Consider the following 24,576-nt stretch of genomic DNA (forward strand, 5'->3'; position numbering starts at 1 on the left):
TGTAGCTCCACTAAAGTTCAGAATAAAATTCAAACAAAATCAAAAAGTAAAAATGCATCAAGGAGAGGATGCTAATAAAACTTAAAATTATAAATTCTGAAAAATATTTCTTGTGAGACTCTACAAAAGTTGAGAATAAAATTCCAACAAAACCAAAAATGCATCCATAAAACTTAAAACGAAAGGGAAGATATAATAAATTCTGCAAAATATTTCTTGTAAAGTTCCACTAAAGTTGGGAATAAAATTCAAATGAAATCAAAAAGTAAAAATGCATTCATAAAACTTAAAATTAAAGGGCAGATATCTGATAAATTTTGCAAAATATTATGAAGCTCCACTAAAGTTCAGCGAAACCAAAAATTAAAAATTCACCAAGGAGAGGATGCAAACATAAAATTTAAAATTAAAGGGAAGATATCAGATAAATTCTGAAAAATATTTCTTGCGAAGCTCCACTAAAATTGAGAATAAAATTCAAATAAAACCAAAAAGTAAAACTGCATCCAGGAGAGGATGCAAACATAAAACAAAATTAAAGGGAAAATATCATATAAATTCTGCTAGTTTAAAAACCTCACAAAACATATGTATACATAAATATATTCGTATAAAATGAAATTGTCAAGTAAATATAGCTATATACTTAAAGGAACAAAAGTATACAGTAATTTCATCAATACTTTTTAAAAAGTACATCAAAAATATCAAGCACAAGTGTTTGAAAAAATTTACATATGAGATTGAAAACATGGTGATGAGTCAAACCATGACTCCGTCAACTTGGAAATGTTACATAGCAGTACACAAGACAATCCTTTAACAGCATTATACATCTGTAGTACAGTTAGTATAAGAATATTTCCCAGCGACCTATAGATCAATGGTCACTAAAGCTCATGCAATATGCAAATAAATGGCAACAAAAGTAGTCCATACTTGGGTTCTGCTATGTAATTTACTCTTGAATCCATATGAAAAATGCATTCCAATGCATTTAAATATCTTTGATATGGTGCTTCAAATATTTCATCATTCCGAACAGACGAATGCGATGCCTCCCTGGAACATAACAAAGAAAAACTAATATGAATACCTCAACATATTTCTATTTTTCTAGTAGCAATGAGTCCTAGGAGGAAGTATTAAAAAAATTTATAACATGCCTGCCAACAACTACTGGGAAAAAATCCAGTAGATTATCAAAAAATCCAGTAGATGTTTACGACATACTTTTCATTGTTGGATATTAAATAAAGAAACTTTTTATTATCCTTCTTAGTACAACCAAACGTTCCTTACATCTTATACACAATCAAGAGAAATGATCAAAAGTTAGGAATCTCGCGGAAAACCAGTAGAGTTGGCAGGTATGTTTATAAACTTTAATACCAGAAAAACCAACATTATTCCAACACCAAGCAAGAATCTTAAAAATTCATCTGGTCATAATTTTTATTCATATTTTATTACATTACATAAAATGTTATACGTAGGAAGAATGAAAATAAAAAACATAAATATTGAGAGAGTATTTTTTAAAGTGACTGCTGCTTATTTGAATCAATCAAGCAAAAGTGTAAAAAATTTTAAACAAGTTTTCTGAAAAGATCATAATTTGGGCATATAAGGTTGAAGTATTTTATTGTACAATAGTATGAAAAAGCAATTGCAAAATTCAAATTTGTAACCAAGATATTGCAAAATTCAAATTTTTAGACATTCTTTTTTCAATATCATAAAACTGTCTATACAGCTCAGAATTCACACCTGCAATGTAAACCCTCAAAAGCCTACAGTGCAGTACTCCCGTCGACACGCCCTCTCCGTCTCACCCGCTTTGTTCGACTTTTCTCCCAAAAAAAAAAAAAAAAAAAACTCGCTAAAAGCGTGCAACACCCTGTCTCCCGCACTTTTCAGTATTCTTTTTCATGTTTCTATGATTGGGAACAAAAGGAAAAAATAGTCTGCTGAGGGTTGCCAAGCCAACAATTCCAATTTTCTACTGACTAACATGGACTGCAAAGATATGGCTTTATACATGGTGGTAACAAGAGATAAAGTTCCCTGTTAATTCTCCGAGCTCCAAAAATTTCACTGATTTTACAATCATGACTTTCCCTTAAATGTAAAGGATAACAACATTAATGCAGCACAAAATTTGCAAAAATAATAGCAGACTTATTTCTGAATTATTTCATTGCTGCAAAAAGTAGTAATGGATAAAAAAACATTTCGCTACAGGCAACAAGTAATGTTTGAATAGTCTGGTGCCTTTCATACATAACTCCCTTTTTCACACAAAAATGGGGAAAAATTCTTGTAACCCTGAAACAAGTGCGAGCATTAATATTGATTTTTTAAACTTTCTTTTTTTGGAAAGTTTTATTCTGTATTTAAATAATTTTTTAACCTGTAATTTAGTGGCAATCTTTTAACATTTGTAGCTGGTTTTGCATTCCACTTACTATTTCCAGAATAGCAGACAATACAAAACTGACTACACAAAAATACATTGTTATTTTTTCTAATTTCATTTTTCTTTTAACTAGTTTTGTTTAGAAAAAACAATATTTCTTTTGCTCAATGGAAATTTCAAAGAAAACTACAAAGGTTAGCTGGTTTGGCAACTGTAAACTATAATTTTCCTTGATATTAGGAGAAAATTTTAAAATCCCCTAAATTTTTCCAGAAATTAAAATTCCTGATAGAATTAGGAATAAGGAAAAAACTGTTACATAAAAAAAGAATGGCAAGAAACTGAGTTTACTATAGCTTAAGGTTGCAACAAAAACACTTTGAAGTGACCTTGGAGGAATTTAAGAATTTTCTAGAACAGAACAACCGATCTGTTCATCCCTCAACCCAACTTGCAAGTGAGGTTTATAGTGACCTTTACCAAACTGTAAAATGGAATAAAGATTTCCAATGCCTTGAAAAAAAAAATATATATATAGATTTCCTTGATATACAGAAACTATTTTTCAATGTAATGAACATGCAAGATTTAGTGGGGGTTCAATGTTAAGAAAATTTCGATAAGAAGTTAGATAGAAATTTAACTGTACATCGTTGAATAATGCAGATGGTGAGAAATTCACCATACATACAGAATTAAGTGCAGATAAGCAAGTATAAAGTTAATAAGTATTAAATATTAGTAGGATTTCAACAACTTCAAATTGATAGCTTTTAAACAGTAACTTGGAGATTTGTTACATTTAATAATTTGCTATATAGATTTACGAACTTATTTTCTAAAATAAAGAGTAGAAGACTGATTTAATAACCTTGCCAGCAGAGTGCAGCACAAATTCTAATTTTCTTTAAAGTACGAATATACTAAAATTTTTAAAGTGGACTAGAATAACTCTAAATTACCTAAATGTACCGGTACTGATTTCGAAAATTTCCTCAAAAAAATGTTTTCCAACTTTCAGATCAAAACAGCGAAACTTTAATGCAATTTTAGTACTTCATAGAAATTTCAAAAAAATCCATGTCTAACCCTCAACTATTGTTACAGCAATGTCAGGTATGTAGACTTGAAATACAAAAAATAAAACAATTACAACTTACCAAATACTCGGTATAGTTCTTCATCAACAATGGCAAATTGTTTGTTGTTTGGATCCTTCAATGAAAAACAAAATATCAATTTTTAGTAAAAAAGTTGTGGAAAAGCATTACATTAATGAGCTTGCTTGGGTCAACAAAGATATACAATGTAAATACGAAAAATTTTATCCATTAACTAAGGAGTAATTTCCTTTATATTGAGTCTGGAATAATAAAGATTCTTTATTTAATGTAAGAACTAATTTTTATAAATATAACTTTATGAATATAAAACACAAGTAAAAAAGGATTACATTATATTACTTTATTATATTAATGATGCGTTAATACATCATAAAAATATAGCACGTAACTTTTTGGTTATTTTTAATAATAAATAAATGAACAATATTACTATGATTAATATAATTTTTATGCTGAAAATACTATAGTTGAAAAAATAAGTATTGAAAATATCAAAATATCATATTTTCAAAATAAATATTGGGTATATATCGTGATATATATCAGCGAACCCTGCTTTCAGCTATACAAAATATTACATTCCAAATACAAAATTTGGTCAACTATAGAAAAATATTTACAAGATGAAAAGGATAGAAATCTGAAACCATGGAAGCAATTTTCCGTGATGAATGTTGGCATACTTTCATAAACATATTTATAAGTTATTTAACAAAATAAGTTAATCTAAAGTAGCATATGAAAAAATTACTCCCAAATGGGAAAAATATCAAAATATTTTTAAGATTAAAATCTCAAACATGGGAAGGTATTTTTCATGATGCGAGTGAAGATAATTACATTCAAGCACTGTTTTTCAAAAGTTTTGCAAGCACTTGAAAATTAACTTTTTTTCTATCACTTCTCAATTATTTCATGAATGATATACTAAGTATGCACACAATTTTGTACAAACCATGTATACTCTGAATGTGAATTTCAAATCATTTATAAAAATATTCATAACTTTCTGAAGTTACCTAAGAGGTATTTAACATTCAAGTCAAAAATATATTTCACTCAAATTCAGTTCTTGAAAAGCGTTTTACAGACAAATAAAAAAATAATAAGAAGAAGAATGAAAATTACATATCCTAACAAAAGATAATGGTGCCAGTAACAGACAAGGGTCCAGTAACAGACAGTTGTAATTTCGGATTTAAATAAGAATTTTAGGCAGGTAAAACTAATGTTGCTGCAACCCATGAGATACAACCATCTAAGGTTTATTAGAGTGAATTTTATGAGCCAGTTTGTGTTTACAAGGCAGTGGTTGAAGGTTATGAACAGCCACCATGAAAGTTTCATGTATCATTGAATTTAATACGGCTTTTGTTCTAAAAATAAAAAAAAACTTTTGCACATTTCGAAGCGAAAAAGGGAATTTTGTCTATTACTCATCCTATCTGTTACTGGGAATTACGAGCTGCAACATCGATAGCAAAACATCGATGGTACTGATATATCGACCATAAAACATCGATGTTTTTATCAATATACAACATACATTTTTGAATATACTACACTACAGATTAACATATCATCGCCCCAGAGCAACAGTAAGATATTTAGTCCCATAAATAACACTAAGATATCTTACTGTTGCTCTGAGGCGACGATATATGATTATAATATCTAACAAAGGTTTCTTAGTGGATCAGTGAATTTTTTTGGTCTTGCGTCAATTCATTAAATTATAGCTATTATTTCAGAAATTTCTAAATAAAGCAAATATTAAATCATATATATATATATATATATATATATATATACATATATTCTTCCTAACAAATTGGATCAGAAGAAGCTTTCATATCGCCGTTTATGTTTATAATACCTTGAAAAAAAATCACTATATGTTGATTTAGAATGCATTCATTACTCCGTTGAAGTGGAAATGGTTTTTAGAAATTCCAGACAATTGAAACACCAGCAGCAGTCCATTTACTTTCTTTGATTCTTTTCTATGTTATTGTCCAAGCAATGAGGATTCAGTATATATCTGAGCCAACCTTGGAAAAAACAATTGAGGAGCATCTGTGGTAAATTTTAAGAAGAATTTTTAAATTTTATGGAGCCGCTCCGCATTTTGCAAAAAATTCAATTAAAAAAACGTGAACCACTAGTTTAAAATTGTTTTTGAGCTGTGATAATCATTTTAGGTACTAGCATAAAAATTTAGAAAACAGCTTTAAATACTATGCATATGTTCTGCTTGAAAAAGCTTGGCCGGGAAATGCGAAGCAAAATAGCTCAGGAATTGCGCAATTTTTGAGGACAGTTGGCAACCCTGTTTGAGCTTATTTTGCATGGTAGCTAACAGGAGGTCAGATCCTGCACTTTTCAAATTTAGGTGATGTCAATGTTTCAGAGAGTTCAATGTTTTTGGGTCAATTTATAGATACCATCGATTTTTTTTAATTGATATCGCTTTGCTGTGAGAAATTTCATTATAATTTTCAATTAAAATACAAAAACATCAACATCAAAACCAAAACATCGATGTTCCAAAAACATCGAAAGTAAAACATTGATACTTGAACAAAAATATCAATGTTTCCAAAACATCGACATCGCACCCTTACTGGGTATCATCAGATTTTCTGGTGTCTGTCACTGGTTGTCGGACCTTTTCTCAAAATTGAGCAAATAAAAATAGAGTTAACTAATTAAAAGGATCCAGAAGCAGCCTAACATTAGATGAGATGTAGTAGCATGAGAGAAAAATAGTTTTAAAATTCTTAATATATTAAAAGGCTCAGAAAGATTTGAGCACTTGGGATACCACTATGTAGATCCCTGGGAACCGCCTAGAATTTCGGTTAGGCAACTGCTGAGATTTATTTCTGTTACTGGCCTCCTTTAGTAATCTAAGTGAGGATAGTACAATAGACCTGTGGTCTTAGTGCTTGCACTGGTTTCAAGCGCCCCCTTTTTCACTTCATACTCCCCCCATGTAAGGGGGTTTTTCAAAATAATAAAATAACGACTCTAACATCACAAGAATCGAAAATAATTTCACTATTATTAAATTAAACCTTTTTGTGTAAAGAAATATTTACTAAAAAGTTGAAATTCAGACTGAATGTTTTTTTCGAAATTTTTTTTGCGTATATGCTGCAATACTAATTGAAAAATAAAACATGCCATATATAGTGCGACTCTTATTATATTTTACACTATTCATTCTTTGTAAAATAAATGAAACAGCTCATCCTAATACGTTTTTTTACCTTCCACACGAAATGAAATATAATCCCTGTCAAACCACTCAATTCCACAATTTCAAATGTAAAATATTGACTTGGAAAATATTACGTAAGTATGGGTTTGAACCTCCCCCCCCCCAAAGTATGGATATGTAGAGATTTTTCCAACCTACCTCCACTTCGGGACCCTTAGGTAATTAATGAATGGCCCCTAACCCACATCAAAATAAACATTTGAAGTAATAGTAGCTGCAGCTCTGTTTGAAATCCCTCCCCTTAAGTTAGACAATGTGTGGGATTTTTTCAAGTTGTTTTTCTTCTTTTTTAAAGACATAGGTGTAGGAGGTTTGTGATGGAAATTGAAGTGCAAGACTAGTTTAAACCTCTTTATTTTCCCTTGTTTAAATTGTGGCACATAAATATTAACTGCATTAATGGAATGGGTCCGAGAAAACTGGATGAGCCAGAAGTAGTCTTCCTTCCAGTGGAAGGTTTTGCTTTGAAGGACATGCACATGAATAAAAATAAATGCACTTACAAGCAGTTATATCTACGAAATCTACCAAGTCTTTAAACTTTAATAGTTTCATATTTTGCTTTGTGTTGGAATATTCACAGCACAGCTGTTATGGCTACGTTTGTTGTGGTATCAACATAGACAGAAATTATATTCTTTGGAAATAACTGGAATCCACAAGTCCTTGTACAAGTTTACAATATTATTTTCACAATAAGCAATGTATAGAAACTACACTCCTTACACCTACCTATCCTTGAGAAAATAAACTGTCTTTCATGCATGCAATATCTTATAACATCTGCAAAGGTTGGAGAAATGCAAAATCTCTTGCATCTCTAACTATGGCACATTTAGAAATTCAGCAGAAAAAAATAGACTGTTTCAGTAATTAGGGAAAGATCTAGACTTCTAACAAACACATTACATGACTTCCAGATCATTTTCCTTACCCCTTGACATGAATCACCTTATTTTTTTTTTTTTTTTTAAACAAAGTCATCTAAATCAAAGTGGAACTTGTGCATTTATTTAACAATACCAAGCAAAATAGTAAAAGAACATTTTAAGATAATTAGTACAATATAGACTCTTAGAACTTTCGGTAACTACATTATCACACATAAAACGAGCTGATGTGTGCATCACATGACTTCCTTTTACTCCAATTTAATGTCATTTCCCCATTATTCGCTATTTTAATGTGATTCAATATTTATTCTCTAAATATCACCAACAATGGCCAAATTGAAACCAAAAAAAAAAAAAAAAAAAACTCCGCCAAATTTGTCGCCAATTTGGCGACAAAACTTGGCGACCAAAAGACTGGCGATATATCGCCAAGTGTCCGACAAATTATAACGCCACTTGAGTTTACATCGAAATTAACAATGATTTCCCCCCAAAAAGGTGCAAAAGACCCCCTTAGGAACATCCGAAAGCAACCAAAAGGGGAGGTGCACAACTAGACCCCACTAAGAGTCTATGTACCAAATTTCAACTTTCTAGGACATACCATTTTTGAGTTAAGCGAGATACATACGCACATACATACAGACGTCACGAGAAAAGTCGTTGTAATTACCTCGGTGATGGTCAAAATGGATATTTCGCGTGTCTATACATTCTTAGGCACTTTTCCGCATGTGGTCGAATCGAAAAAAAAAACTCAACATTCATTTGGGGGTGAGCAAAATGGAAATTAAGGGCGATTTTTGAGTGAAAATTTTTTCGCGAATACAATACTTCCTTTTTTGTAAAAGGAAGTAAAAAGAAAAAGATGTTAATAGTAAACAAGTTATGCTTACAAAGAGTCCTCGTGTACGAACAATATGCCAAATTTTCTTAACAACATCATAGCGAGACATCTGAAAAGGTAACACAAACCATTAGGAAATGATAATACAAATTATAAAGAAAACTCGACTACTAAAAAATAGTATACTATGATTAATCTGCAAATAAAATGTAGACCTGAAAATATCTAATCTTCACTTGACAAGCATACAAAAAGTGGCGATTGAGAAAAAAAAGCACTGGCTACTTTTTTCTACTATGTGTCTTTTTATTAATTGTAATTTTGGTTTTTAATCTGCATCCCAAATTGTCCCAAACAATACCTTCCAGTACCTAATCCGAAGATAATGCACTTTGTCTCATTATTACAATATACAACAGGCCCAATAATGAAATAAAACAAGACCATATTTATTCTAAAAATAGTCTTATTTTTGTTTATTATGGTTCGATTGTGTCCTGTTTAGAAAATAACATATCTCATAAATCAAAAGCAGATGCTAAAATATTGCTAACTACAGCAAGATGTTAATATTATGAGGACATTTAACATTGAAGAAGCATGAAAATAAATTAATAACACCAAACATTCAACACTTTAAAAAAATGAATGATTTTTAATATATGAATTGAAAACAAATGGCTTAAGCATGCAATGAGTTTTTTTTTTTTTTTGAAAATAGCACCATTTAATGTGCCCTCTCCTATGTAAGGCATGTGTGTATTGGGGGGGGGGGGGTCCCAACCACCCAGGTTGGGTAAGGCTGGTTCCCAACGTGTGGGTTGAGAAGTATTTAAGGAGTTTCAACATTATCCTTACATTAAAAAATTGAATAGTTTAAAACCTAAAATACATAGGAGAAAAACCACCCTTAAATTTTAATTTCTAAAACAATTCCAAGGCAGTAACCACTGTCCGCCTTCATATTGTTAAAGACACCATAAAATTTAGTTTCTAGGATTTAAATTATAAAACTAATCCAGTGAGGGTTACCAAACATTTCCTCCAAGGTTCACTCAATCTCAGAAATAAATATAACGAAGAAGTTTTGAAGGGGTAAATTGAAATTTTGAGGGAGAACTTTTGGGCTATCCATAAATGACCTCACTTTTCTTCAATATATTTAACACCCTGCCCCTTTGTCACAAAGCAAGCTAGAAACACAAGCAGTAAATTTTAGTTTGAGAAATAGCAGGAAAAACAGTGGATTTTTATGTCAGAAAACAAAAGAGAAAGCAATAAGATAAACATTCAAAATACTTTGAGACTAAGCTTTATTCAGTTAAATTTTGTTCAGTTTAATATTTAACTTGTGACATTTGAAACTTTGCACTCAAAATGATCACAGAATTTCAATTCAAAATTAAACAAATTTCTTTTACAAGCCTTTTAATAAAGCTTAATATAATAGAAAGTTTAAAAAAAAAATGCAATTGCAAACACAGTTGCAAAAATAATGAAATAGAAATTTTAATATTGTTAATAGTAACTGACATGATTATCAGAACTTTTGAGTAAATTTTTTTAAGAAATGAAGAAACATATTTGGTTTGGGGTAATTTTTGTTAATTTTTATTATTTTTGTCAGGTTTGACCTCAAGGTTTTTGTTGGTTTATAGCAATTCTTTAAAACTTTCTTAGAATGTTCAGTAAGTTTTGTTCGGCAAAAAGAAAAAAAATTCTTGCGTGTAAAAATGAAAAGAAATTTTAGGGAAGAAACTTTAGAGGTTAGGCAATTAAAAATTACAATTTTCCCTGATATTTTGAGAATTTTTTTAAATCCCCTGATAATTCCGATTTTTTCCAATTTTTGAGAATTCCCTGATTTCTAGGTTTTCCAGGTTCTGTTACCACCCCGCACTAAATCGAACTCCTCCCCTTTATGTCATATTTTTCATAAACATATTGTCATGATAAATTAGGGATTGAACAAAGCTTCAGCCTGGCCAAATCATGAGCAGTGATTTGGCCAGAAACAATTTATGTTGCAGATTTCCTTTTACAATTATTTTTTTTAGATACTGTCTTTTAAATTCTAAATTGTACTTCATGATAAATCGTAACAGAAATTTATATTTAGTTTTAAAATCTGTGTGCCTTGAACTCTTGGAGCCAGAATCCATTCAACAATTAATAAAATGTTTATTAACAATACATTCTATTTAAAGTTACATTGCATTATACAGTCAACTCCCGCTACAACATGATTCAACTTACGTGAAACGGCTATCAAGAGAGTTTTTCACTAGTAAAGAATTTCAGAGCTAAAGCCAATTGCTATCCCGCAACAAAAATTTTTTTGGAATCAACTTTGCTATTGGCTACCAAATATTGATTTCGTGAATGGACTTGCATCCTTTTAGCATCCCTGACAGCGGAAGTTCCCACACCATGCTAGTCTTCAAAGTGCTTGTTGGTGTATCATATAACCACTTAGTATTTTTCATTCTAAATATTAAAAGTTTAAAAATATAATGGCACCTTGTCGTGCTGTTTCATCTAAAGTTTGAGAAAAATGAAAAAAGAAAGTTTCTTACAAATAAAAATAAGCTAAAGATTTTCCATGTGTTTGAACAATTACAGGATGTCCTGAAATAGATTGTTTTCAAAAATTTATAACCAGAAAATGGTTAATGATAAAAAGAAATTCCTGCAGAAAATTCATGTGATGGGCCATAATTTTTCCTTTTGAAGTTGCAAATACTTGTCTAAAAACCTTCCAATAACTGGCGCTGCAAATAGTAAGCCAATAAAACAAAGAAAGATGGATAATTACATCATAATGTTTCAAAAAATGTCTTTAATGAATGAAATTAAATAAGAATATTTTTAAAATGTCTACCTTCGGCAAATTACATGTCGCAATCAGAGGAAAAAATAGTGAATTCAACTCTTTTTTGACTCACAGGCTATCTGCAGCATCATCTGTTAAAAAAATTTGAAACTCTGGGAGAAAAAAAATTAAGGTCCACCACATAAAATTTCCATACTTGCTAAACTTCGAAGGAAAAAAAAAAACAGGAGATTCTACTAGAGTTATATGGGTGACTTACCAGTGACATAGCTTCACAACATAATTATTAAATTATGCTTTTAAATAACATGAATACTAAATTTAAAAGTGAAATGGGGATTTTTTTTACAGATGTAAGCTAATTGGTAGTAGCAAGAAAAATATACTGCAAAGGAATAAACCGAATAATAAGGAGTGAACTTGTTTAAAGTTTCGTTCATTCCCTCGTGTCTCTACCAAAAGATGACTACAAAAAAATTAATTACTAAAAATCTGAATATATATATATATATATATATATATATATATATATATATATATATATATATATATATATATATATATATATATATATATAATTTAATGTTTAATATATAATTTTCAAAACAATTGAAATATTTTCAAGATGCAAAAGGATTGAAATCTCCTGCAATTTTCGGCACAGCAGGTGCTTTGTTCATGCAATTTGGAAAGCTTCCAAAAAATTAATTTTTACTAAATGAGTAATTAACAGGGTAAATTCTTCTTCCCTGACATTCGTAGACTAGAAAAGGGCGCCATCTACTGAGAAGAAAGTGAAACTTTTTGATGATTGACTGAAAAAACTGCAAAAACGGGAGAAAATCATAAAAAACGGGAGATCGGGGGCAAGACACTGGAGTCTACTGTTAAAAACAGTAAAGTTGGCAAGTATGTATTTCTAAAAGAATTTCTTTTTTCATCATTAACCTTTTTCTGTTATAATTTTTTGAAACCTATCAGTCTATTTCAGGATACCCAGTAAAAATGCGTTGAAGGCAGGACAAACTTAGTTTTAATGTTGAAACTTGGAGAGTAATATCTAAGCAAAGTAAATATTATAAAAATGGAAGCAACTCTTGTATTGTGGTTTAAAGAGACCAGGTTACCATAAATGAAAACGTTATAGAAGAAAAAGCGAAGCAACTGTATTTAAAAATTAGATAAGAATAACGATCTGACCATGATGCGCAAATCTTCATTTTCATTTTTAATTCATAAATAGTATTACTGTATCTAACAGTACTATAGTGCAGCATTTTGTTATCACTACATATTGTATGTTTTTCGCTGTTTTATTTTATGTGTCTTCCTCCTATTAATCATTCCTTTTGTGCATCTTCACAATATTTTATTTTAAATAAAGAATACATTCATTTTAAAATACAGTAAAAGATCGGTTATTTATGTAAGTGTACAGTTGAGGAATGGATTAAAGCAGTTTGAGGGTTGTACATAAGTGTCTAAAAGAATTCGGTACATTTCTAAAATTGTGTGTGGGTGGGGGGGGGGGGGGGAAGCAATAATCATTAAACTTGAAAAAATAAACATATAAGATTATTGATTCATACAAAACATAGAGGAGAGAACAGCTTGGCAAGATGCGGATACTTTTGAGGGCATTAAAATGAGACAAAGTAAATGTGTTCTGCCAATATGAAGTGAAGAATGAATTTGCTTGCTAGAAAAAAATTTCAAAACGGGAGCCAAATATAATTATTACAGAGAAAAATTATTTTTTTTTCTCAAATGCAAAAATTATCCTGTTTTCTCACATTCAATGTGTTTTTCTTTTTCAACTTTGAGCGATGCAGCTCCTCCTCGCGACAAAGTTAACAGTTGTCAATCAAAGTATTTTAAATGACTGTCATAAAGGAAGACTAAGTAGTCCTAAAAAAGGAGTTTTCAAGGAGTTAAAACCCAAATGTAGGAATTAGAAGGGTCCTTCAAAATAATTTCCTAAATGAAGGAGTATTGGAGAAATTTTGAAGGAGGTTATGAACCCTGTTCCCCTTGTCAAAGAAAATCTATTATTCTGCATTTTTGGACTTTCATTTAAAAAAAAAAAATTTGGAATGCTACCAATTTTTTCTCCCCTCACATATTTAAAACTAGTCTAAAATTTCGATCAGTTCATCAATTCCGGAAGAGACTTTGAAACCAGACCTTTTCCTAACTTTTACAAAGATGGCCTATAATTGAATTTTCAGAACCTCAAATTCAAAAAATTTTCGGCGGCAAAGTCGCTCAAACTCTTTTACTTCCCTTAACATAAACAAAGATTGTCTACATTTAAGTTTATTCAGAACAAGTTTTCATTTTCAAAAAATTAGAGAGCACCCCTGCTCCTCCTCTTTCTCCCTTCCCTTATTATTAAAAATAGTTTAAAACTTCATTTATAGGACTTATTTCAAGGACAGTCTCCGAGCTTAAACCATTCATAAAAATCCCTGAACCTCTCTTCCAAACATCACCAGAGATCGTGTGAACCGCAATTTTATTACTAAAATTTAAAATTTTAAATATTTTCCGTGGAAGGACCTTCATGAATTTTAGACTTACAACTGTAGATTCATATTGTTAATTCTCTTACTCTGCTTACATAATGCAATCCATTGAATTTGATAGCTCATATGCTAGTAATGACACCCTCCCCTCCAAGCAAAAATCGGGGCTCTCTTTCTGTGTTTGAAAAAAATCGTGTGTCTGCCAAACACCTTCCTCCCAATTTTTTGACCTTGCGACGACCTTGTTAAAAGAAAATGTCTGCATTCACTTCAATGAAAGTTGGAGACACTAAGACTACATAAGATTTTTATGACACTGCAACTATTAGCCAAAAATTGCAACAACCCAATTTTTTGACATTGAGACAACCTTGTTAAAAAAAAATGCTTTCATTCACTTCAATTGAAAGCTAGAGACAGTAAGACTATATACAATTTTTATAACCTCAGCTCCTCAGAAAACTTAAGCCTGCATTCGCCACTGCTGGATACAAGAATTTTTAAAGTGTTGAAATGCATGGTTAATATTTTGCCAATTTTCCTGCCATTAAAAAAAAATATGCATTTTTGGCAATTTTTGAAAATGTAAGCATGTTTTTTTCTTTTTTTGAAATACCTAAAAAAATCCCAGTTTCTTTATATATACCATATTACTCACGAATAATTCGGCAAAATGCTTACAAAATGGAACTACTAAGCTGAAGGGTTATCCTTTACGCGGGGTAAAATTTCCGAAATAATTTAAAAGTACGCTAGTAAGTCAGAATTTTCCACATTTTATTCCAACTGAAAACTAAATAAACAAATATTATCTCATTCTAATACAATATTTTATTGAATGGCCTTTTATTAAAACCGTTTATAGCGTAAGTGACGACACAAAAGTGTAGGAAACTCCGAAAACCAGATTCATAAATGGAAGCTAAAAATCGTGAAATGCAACACTGTAATGAGGCTGCAAGAGCTCATAAATCAATTTTTTGATATTAACTTAATGCAAAAGCAATAGTTATCAATATCTACCGTAATCACAAAGATGAAACCTTTACAAAAAATGTTTTAAAAAACAGTGTTAATGGAAATAAATTCATTTCAAATACTATAGTAGAAAAATTGCATATTTTTGTTCAAAAACTTGTTTCTTACCCTTCCCTTCATTTTCTTTTATATTAAAACATTGAAAAGTTGTGGTTTTTTTTTTCTTTTTCAAACTGAATGTGAGGGTCTCAGGTCTTATGAATAACTTAAAACATTTTGGAGTTGAAATTATTCTCTCATTTGTATTTTTTAATATTTCAATACTTATAGGTATCTCTGAACTGTTTTCCTCTTATTTTAATATGTATCATTATTTATTATAATAATTTGGGTTTAATAAACAATCGGCCAATAGCGCATTTCAGCAATCCAGAAAACCGAATACAGATATCTGGGATAGCGAAGTCCCAATCTTCCTAGATAATTGGTTCTCTACTGTATATACATAGGAGACACATAGGGGGTCTTGGGTTGTTTAGTTGGTGAAAAAGGGGTCACAATGTTCAAAAGGTTGGGAACCACTGCCTGTAAGGTATTACTTTAAACATTCGAAAAAAAAAAAATCTTTTTCAAATAATAAAACAGTAATTCATCAATAAGTAAAATAAGTAATTAAAAAATAATTATTAAAACGTCATTCTAAGCTACGACACAATAAAATTATTTCCATAATTAAAAAAAAAAAAAAAAAACTGAAAAATTTACAGCATGCAGAAGATCAAAATCTGAAAGACAGCAAGTTATTTTCTGTGAACCATGTGTCCAATTACATTTTGTTCTTACATTCGATTTTTAAAAGCTTAAAAAAATGTTTTAATTAAAAAAATCAGCAACTTAATTCCTTACACATTCCGCACTTCACAAAGAAACTTGCAACCAGTAATATATTCATTAAAATAAGAAAAAATATTCAAAACAGTTATTCAAAGCTATGCAATAATAAAATAATTTCTAGATTTCAAAATAAATGAAAAATTTTCAGGATGCAAAAATATTGAAATCTGAAACACAGCAAGTATCTTTCCATGAAGTATGATGTGTTTAAATGTCAATAAGATTTAATATTGACTTTATTTTTGATTTCTTATTTAAAATATTTTTTCAATGTGTTATTTGTTTAGTTGAAAAATAATCAAAATGAAAACAATTGTTTGATCCTTTAAAATTCGATAGATAACAAATAATGGTAGCTATAACAATATATTAGTTTCTAAAATAATGTAAAGTTATTAACAAAAAAATAAAAATATGCCATTCTATAACTGGAATTTGATAAAATTTCATTTCCCAATATTCCCATAAACATAAGAAATAAAAAAAAACTGGAGGTTGCATAAGCCTTAAACACAGTAAGCACTTATCTAAAGAGCATGCATTAAAATGTTGCCATGCTTATTTTTTAACGTCTTAATTCATTTATTCACAATGATGTTTCCAAGACTTTTTTTAATTTAAAAACGAATTTTAAGTGAAACAATTCAATATTTATTCCTTTAAAACTCAATAAATTTTGTGAAAAATATATAACTAACAATAGTTTATTAATCAGTAAAATAAGAAAAGTTACTACGCAAAAATTTTTTTACAGTATAATCAAGCTGATCCAATCAAAACAATTTTGAGCTGATGGAACAATTCATTGAGTAATGTTTATCAGAAAACTACACCTAAGCCAATAGTCTCCATACAGTTTAAACTACTCTACTTGACTGCAAGCTTACGTGACAAAGGCAAAATGAGCTTAAGGCCAAGGGAAAGAAATAGTTCCTAGAGCCTTGTTCGGATATTCGGGTGAAATTACGCTCTTTGCTTTAGAAATCCGATAAATTAGTTAAACCCATGCACATGTAACCATTTTTGTCATAATTTCTGTCAATTGTTAAATATTTTCAATTGTACCAGCAAGCATTTTGTCCATTTGAATGAAAATAGTAGCTCAAGTGGCGATTTTTTCTTATTCGCTAGTAAGTGAGGTATTTTATCTGTTATTTCGTTTTTTTCTTCTGCGCATTGCGATGTCATAGTCAACTTAAGTTGCAAGCAAGTATATAAATAAAACTAAATTACAAATATGATGAAATCAAATACAGTATCGAGACTTTTTATACTATGCTTTGAACTAACCTGGTTGGCTTTCAGAACGGCAGTCAAGCTGCTCGACAATCTGCAGTTCCTGGAATATGCACCAGCTATGAAATTAGAAATTAAATAATTAATAGAAAATTATACCAAGTTACAAATGCATTAAAAATGCAGTAACAATTAATTAGTACAAAGTTTCTTTCTCAAGTATCAACATCAAATTTGGACAATTCCATGGAAGATATCAACTGTTGCAAGAAACACTTTACCACACATTAAATATGTTGGATCCATGTTTTAATGCATGAACTTTTTAAAAACATGGCTAACTTTTAATTTCATTAAATTTTGATAGTTTCCAGAAATATTTATCTTTTTTTTTCTTGCTCAACAGCATTTGTATCTAATAAGATGCATCCTTTACAGATCAAAAACATACTAAGTATTGTTTCAGGTAATTTTCAATACGTTATTGCACTGTTAAGAAGAAATTTTTAATATGTAATTGCATTGCTGAGAAGTATAGTTCTTACTTTTCATGAAGGCCATGAAACAATGAAACAACAATTTTTACTTCTACAGGGTTGTCAACCTTGGAGGAATGACTTGAGGAGTATTTGTGGTAATTTTGAGGAGCATTTTGAAATTTTACGAAGCAGCTCGGTATTTTGCATGAAATTCAATAAAAAAAAACTAAAACCACTTATCTAAAATTGTTTTTGAGCTTTAAAAATTATTAACACTAGCATAAAAATCAAAAACAGCTTTAAACACTATGTCCTGTATGTCCTGCTTGAAAGCGCTCGGCCGGGAAATGCGGAGCAAAAGGACTTTTTTGCGGAGCAGCGGAGTTCCTCTATTTTTGCGGAGCAGTTAACAGCCCTGCTTCTATTAGAATGGAATAGTCTATTTCTAGCTATTTCTGACTATCTTGTCTATCTTGTTTGTCTCAAGTTACTCGTTTAAAACAAATCTCAAAACAAAATTAAATTTCTATTAAAAAAAAATTGTAAATTATATTAAATTCAATCTTTTACATTTATGCTCCCCCTTCCAATATGTGTGCTCACATTTCAATAATGAACTAAAACAAAACTAGAAACTGGATCCACCCTTGTATTAAATGGGTGGTTTGATGTCCCGAATTTTTCCGTTCAATTTAAATTTGACAAAATAATTTTTTGGCATTGCATAAGCCTGTAGCGAGACATTGTTTTACATTCAATTCAGTGCCTTTTTTCATGGTTTTAAATTAATAAGCACATGCAAAAGGTAGGAATTTTAACCGAAAAAAAAAAAGAAAAAGGTTAAAGTCATACAACTTTACTTAAAAAAAAAAAACTACAAATCATGAACTCTCAATAATTGCTGATTTTTTGAAAAGTTTTTTCCACGCAAAGTGGTCTCTGGTTGCGGACTTTTGACGATTTGTTTCTAAATAAAAACTTTTGGTGCGATTCTTTACCAGGTTTTTGGTGCAGGCAGCAATTTGGCAAAAACAATTATGTTTTTGGAAGAAGGATGACGAAAAATTTCTTATTTGGCACAACTGGGGGAATTGTTTCAGTTGTTCTACCCCTGAATAATAACTAAAAAATAATAAGAATAAGAAAAACATACAGTAGAGAAGACTACAGAATTAAAGCTAATAGGAAATTTTAACATTACCTTTCCTCTTTTTGGGCTCTCCATTTTGATCAAGTTGTTTTGCAGGAGCTCTTGACTGAAAGAAAAAACATAGAAGATATGTTAAACCTATAAAAAAAAAAACTCTTCATTAAGAGCTAAAATTTACATTTAAAAGAAATGCAATACTCCTAATGATGTTATACACAATTTAAAAATAACACTATTTTTACAAATTACTAAATCCAAGAACTTTAATTAAATTCTCGGAATAACTGGTAACAAATGCCAAACAGATGCTACTTTATGGCATTCATAGGTTTTTTTTTTTTTTTTTTTTTTTTTTGAGAAATCATCAATACTGTATTACCCCACATTATCCAGCATGCCGCATTATCCAGCATACATGGTCACCAGGTTTTCAATAATGTTTGCCTGGACCTTTCTGGCATGCTGGAAAAAGCGAGGTTAGGGAAAAAACCCTAATGCTATAAAAAATATAGGGGAAGGTTGCCATCAATGAAACAGTTCTATTACTGGACTCTGAAGATATTTCCCCACCAGAGATTTCTCAGGCACGAAATCAGTTTTAGTATCTTCTTTTGTCTCAAAATTGTCCATGCAGAATTGTTAAGGAGTGTTACCGCCTCTGCGCGGGTTTCTGAGAGATAAGGAGCAGCGCTAAAGTCTTGGCTCTTGGGTTTGCCAAGCAACCCTAAATCTCTGATTGTCAGAGAGGAGCGTGGGAAACCACCCCCTCGTGTCAAGCAATTCAAACGCTGTTAGCGGATGCAGCCATAGGGCTCTCGCTCCCGATCCTTTGCAAGGATACAAGCGTATCCTATTCTTATTTTACTATGCTTACAGTTGAGTCTCGACTTACGCGAGGGATGCGTTCCAAGACCCCTCGCGTAAGCCGAAATTTGGTGTTGTGGAAAATTGTATGCATACAAACTTTTTGTAAACATACCTGGTAATTTAAGACATTTGTAAAACCCTCTCAAACTTTTATACTAGTTTACCATTTATAAGCTATGTATTACCATTTCTTAAACAAAGTGAAGTTTTACTGTATTAAAAAAAAATTGCATTATTCAACATTAAATGTTGTTACGATGCACAAAACCAATGATCAATGGGAGGAAGAGACAAAAATAAAACTGTACGGCACGTCAAGTACATAGTAAATAAAAATGCAGCACTATAATAATACGGTACTGTAGATACAGTAATTAAATTTATAACTTAAAATATGAAGATGATGAGGATTTATGCTGCGTAATCAGATTGTTATCAGACTCACCCTGACACTGCATGGACTTTAGGAAACTCGTCAGAAGAGAAAGAACAAGAAAAAGTGTTGAATTTATCTTGGTTTTCTGCTGAAATTATTCAGCCAAAATCTTTAGCATTGTGGGCGAGGTATTCACACACGTCAGCTCTAAAATTTGATAGCCATTTTGCGTAGATCGAATCGCGTGATAGCGGGAATCGACTGTATACCTAAGTGTAAATAATTTAAATTGTTTATTTGTATTACCCACGACTCACATCAATGCAATCAGCAAATCTCACCATACAGTCTACTGCCAGAAAATTAGTTTTCCCTCCGAAACCAGGCGGCTTCATTTTTGGTCAAGTCTCATCGGAGGAGAATCAACTTAATTTTTCTTACCGGACTTTCCACTTCACATAATGACGGATCTCAATATTTTAAACCGAAGACAAGGAGGTCTAAAAGGGCACGTCACGTGGTTGTTATCATTCATAGGAAATGATATCGACACATTGGACTCGACGGAAATCAAGTGCAAACTCGAAAATGTGCAAGTCTTAAAAGTCAAATTCGAGCAGCTGAAGTTAGACTACTATTCGGTGCTCAAGGATGAAGGATTGGAAGAAAATGAAAAAATTTTCATTGAACTCGAGGAAGAATTAGAAAAAATAGAAGTCACCCTCAAGCACAAGTTCAAGCAGCTCAAAAACAATAGTTCCCGCTCCTTTAATAATACACCACCTAACTCAACAATCAGTATCCGGTTTCCTGAAATATCACTTCCAAAATTTAACAGAAAACATGAAGAATGGTTCCTCTTCAAAGAACAATTTAACTCAATCATTAATAACAACGCTTCCCTCTCAGATTCACGAAAACTTTATTTAAAATCAACTCTAATCGGCCGAGCAAAAGAAATAGAAACAATAGATGACACCTACCAGTCCCCGTGGAAAGCATTGACTGAGAAGTTCAAAAATAAGAGATTAATTGTGAACAGTCACATACAGGAACTATTAAGCATTAAAAAAATAACTCATGAATCAGCAGATGAGCTGAGAAATCTGGTGGACAAGATTCACAAGCATCTACGTGCCCTCCAGCAAATGAATCTGCAGTGCAACGATTTCACAGAAGTTTTGCTCCTCAACATATTTCTTCAAAAAGTGGATCTAGAATCATGAAGGCAATTTGAAATGGCTCTAACCTCTACAGATCTCCCAAAATGGAGCAATTTTGTTCAACTATTAGAAAAGAGATATTTTTTGGGGAACTCTCAAATTCAATATACTTCACATATAGAACCTACAATAAATCAAAAAACAACCACAAACAGTGTAAATAAGCCATTGCCGTTGAACAGTTGTAAATTGTGCAGTGCTTCACATAATCTGCATAATTGTGAAGAATTCAAGCGTCTAAATGTCAAACAAAGATATGACAGTGAGAAAAAACAATTTGTGCTTAAATTGTTTTGGATTATCTCACGGAGTACAAGATTGCAAATCTAAGAACAGCTGCCGACAGTGTTCACAAAGGCACCACTCCTTACTACATAGGGATAGCTCGAAAGTCCTATGTACTCACCCTCAACCCCCGTGGCGAAAGAAGTGCAATTTCTTCTCCCCAATTTGCTTCAAGCAATACACGTATTGAAAACTCCTCACTGGAATGGGAAAAGAACAGAGACACTTGTTTACTTTCAAGTAGTAAAACGGTCTTACTGTCAACTGTTATTATTTGCTCAACAGATGACTCATGAGATGACATTGTTGCTTGTTGTAACGTGTCTATATGCGCGCGCCTCGTGACGATATGAACTACACATTAGATAACCTATTCGCAAATATGCACTCAACAACCGCAAGAGGACAGTTAATAAACAAATTCCGGATTTACCTCAACGACCCTGTATATTTCTTCACAACGCTAAATTCCGACTTACGCAAGGAGTCTTGGAATGCAAGTCGGGATTCGACTGTAATAAATGTCCATAAGGTAGAATCACATAGGAAAGAAAAACGAGCAAATATTATAGAAGTGGGTTTCGAATTGTGTGAAAAATCGGGAATGACGCACAAAAGCGTAAGAAACGGCTAAGAAGCGTAAATTTTGCACTTTATCTCTACAATTTGATAAATATGCATGTTCTTGAACTCAAAATCCATGACCAGTTGTCAGTTTCCATGATCATTTTTTAACAGAGCCCAAATCCATTATTTTCGCCGACTTTCCAGGTGCGCAGACACCCTGGAGGTAGTAAACTTTTCATATAAGTTGAGATTAATGTCACACGAGTGAATTGAGTTTCATATATTCTAGGTTGATTTGGCGCAGCAACTTAAATCAAGTTGAAAAATGAATTATTGAAAAAAATAATAAAATTAGCTGAATTAAGGCAGCTATGCCAATATATCAACCAACTTTAAAAATAACACTGTGTAGCAAAAAGACCTTAAAAATGCTTCTGACATAATACTTGCTGATTCGTATGTAAAATTACCCCCCTAAAACCAATATGATCACCATTTCCCCTCTACACGCCCAACTTTTTGGAAATGAACCCCCCACCCCCCCTTTTATTTTTTCCATTTTTGACAGTTTCATAGCTATTATTTTAATTTGGGAGGCTAATATTTGCCATTAGATCTTTTTTTCTAAGGGTTTGTTTTAGAATGTTTCTCCTACTTCTTGGTATGTCAACAGAGCTTAGGACTCACTATGAGCCCCATATCTGGAAAAAGTTTTCAAGTTGTAAAAAAAAAAAAATTATAAAAAATATGGGAACCTTTCTGTATTATTCAACTTCATTCACAGATATAATTAAGATTTAAATGAGCTTAAGTACGTTTATGGTTTTGCATTAATGAATATTTATATTTCTGGAATGCACTGCCCCATTATTTTTCACTGTATCAAGAAGTGATAAACATAGTATATGTTGAATAAAATTTCCACACTAATTGAAACATCTGCAAAATAAAAATATAGAAAACAGCATGCAACTGTTAGCACATGTTTGATGTTAGTATGTTTCTAAAACCAAATTGCTGTTCACTTTCATTATTTAGGCATTATGAAAACTCATTTTTCATGAAAATTACTCCAATCTTCAAAACAAATCAAGATTTTACATTTTGAAAAAAAAATCAAAGGAGCATTAACAGTCATTTTTCTATACAGAAATAGCTAATTTCTGAATAGATTCCATCACTAGAGGGTTCTAATACAATAGAACTCTGGTCAGTGCTTGATTTGGTTGAGCCTCCATTGTTTCATTTCATCACTGGAGGATTAAAAACGCAACTGTTAAAAATAAATAAAAAATAAAATAACAGAGGCATCAAGGTTTTAAATAATGGATAATTCATTGTGGTCTAAGGAAGTCCATGTGATATCAGAGTGTGAGCAGTAGCAGAGTAAGTATCTCTAAATCTTAAAAAGAAAAAAGTATCACAATTCCCTCAAAATAACTGCTTAAAGCACATAGACTTTGTTGCTTTCCAAGAAATTATTCCATATTGGATGTTGCAAACCACAACAATCTTACATCATTTAATTGTTCCAATCAGAGATTGTTACTAATTTCTACATTTCTTTCCATCAATTGCTCTAGCATATTAAATTAGCTGCCCAACTTATTTACAGCAGCAAAATCATCGGCAATCAGGATAAAACTGGAAAATAAGAGAGCCAACAAAAGTTGGTAACACCGGAAATAAGTTTTAACCTCGACCGCTGAGATTTGCAAGCTGGGTGAAGGAGCATAAGAGCCAGTTAATGATTTTTAAAAATTAAATAAATCAGAATTACAACTCACACACACAAAATTTGGAAATTGGGGGGGGGGGGGGGGGGCGAGGGAGGAATTCCTTGTGTGAATATACAGCATTATAAATGAGTGAACACTAATATTTGTAAAAGAACATGAATATCCTGATAGCTTCATGACAGGAAAAAAAAAATTAAAATATGGTTAAATAAAGAAGAATTTGCAGGGCTCCCAACACATTTTAGCTCCAGAAAAGGGTAAAAGAGGACCATTTTCAATCAAAAAGTGGACCAAAGAGGACCAGTTAGAATTAAAAAGAGGACCTTGGGAGGACCACTCATAGTTAAACAAAGGGAAAGCACCTAAAGGCAAATTAGTTGCCAGCTGCTAAATTCGTGAAGATAATTCGTTAATTAACTATAATAATGAGAGATACAATTCTTTTATCACCTGTGAAACTGATCTTCTTATCCATTGAATAATATTATTTATACAAATATTTGGATTGGGGGAGGGGTGGGGCACTTAGTTCAGCACTTAAGGCAGCCTCTTTAGAACTAAATAGGCATAATGATACGTTTTGACTTGAACCAGGGATGCTGGTAGTCTCACTGAAGGATAGATGAAGCTGTGCTTCATCTTTATTTAGCTTAAAATTACTTTTATGTTTTTCTGTCTTGTAATGCTTCTTAATAGCGTTATCATACACCAAACGAAAAAACGTTATTCTCTTGTTGTTTTCCCCAGTCTCTAATTTTATTCCCATCTAACTATTTGAAGAGAAATTTGCAGTTCCTCATGACTCACACTGAAACCTAAAAAATATTGTTTTGATTTTAAACAAAGCTACAACTGAGT

General features: G+C 31.4%; 1 protein-coding gene across 2 annotated transcripts in view; it reads right to left on the reverse strand.

Annotated features, from left to right (window-relative positions):
- Positions 1 to 348: 348 nt before the first annotated feature.
- LOC129218505 (uncharacterized) overlaps positions 349 to 24,576 on the reverse strand; it is a 62,710-nt gene continuing 38,482 nt past the window's right edge. For both annotated transcript variants that reach the window (XM_054852793.1, XM_054852792.1), the window contains 5 exons: positions 18,713 to 18,767; positions 17,087 to 17,151; positions 8,616 to 8,675; positions 3,580 to 3,634; positions 349 to 1,062 (listed from right to left, as the gene is read on the reverse strand). In XM_054852793.1, coding sequence (XP_054708768.1) covers positions 998 to 1,062; positions 3,580 to 3,634; positions 8,616 to 8,675; positions 17,087 to 17,151; positions 18,713 to 18,767 — 300 coding nt within the window. In that variant the 3' untranslated portion in view covers positions 349 to 997. The remainder of the gene's footprint in view (positions 1,063 to 3,579; positions 3,635 to 8,615; positions 8,676 to 17,086; positions 17,152 to 18,712; positions 18,768 to 24,576) is intronic.

Source organism: Uloborus diversus, chromosome 3 (assembly GCF_026930045.1).
Source record: "Uloborus diversus isolate 005 chromosome 3, Udiv.v.3.1, whole genome shotgun sequence".
Classification (NCBI taxonomy): domain Eukaryota; kingdom Metazoa; phylum Arthropoda; class Arachnida; order Araneae; family Uloboridae; genus Uloborus; species Uloborus diversus.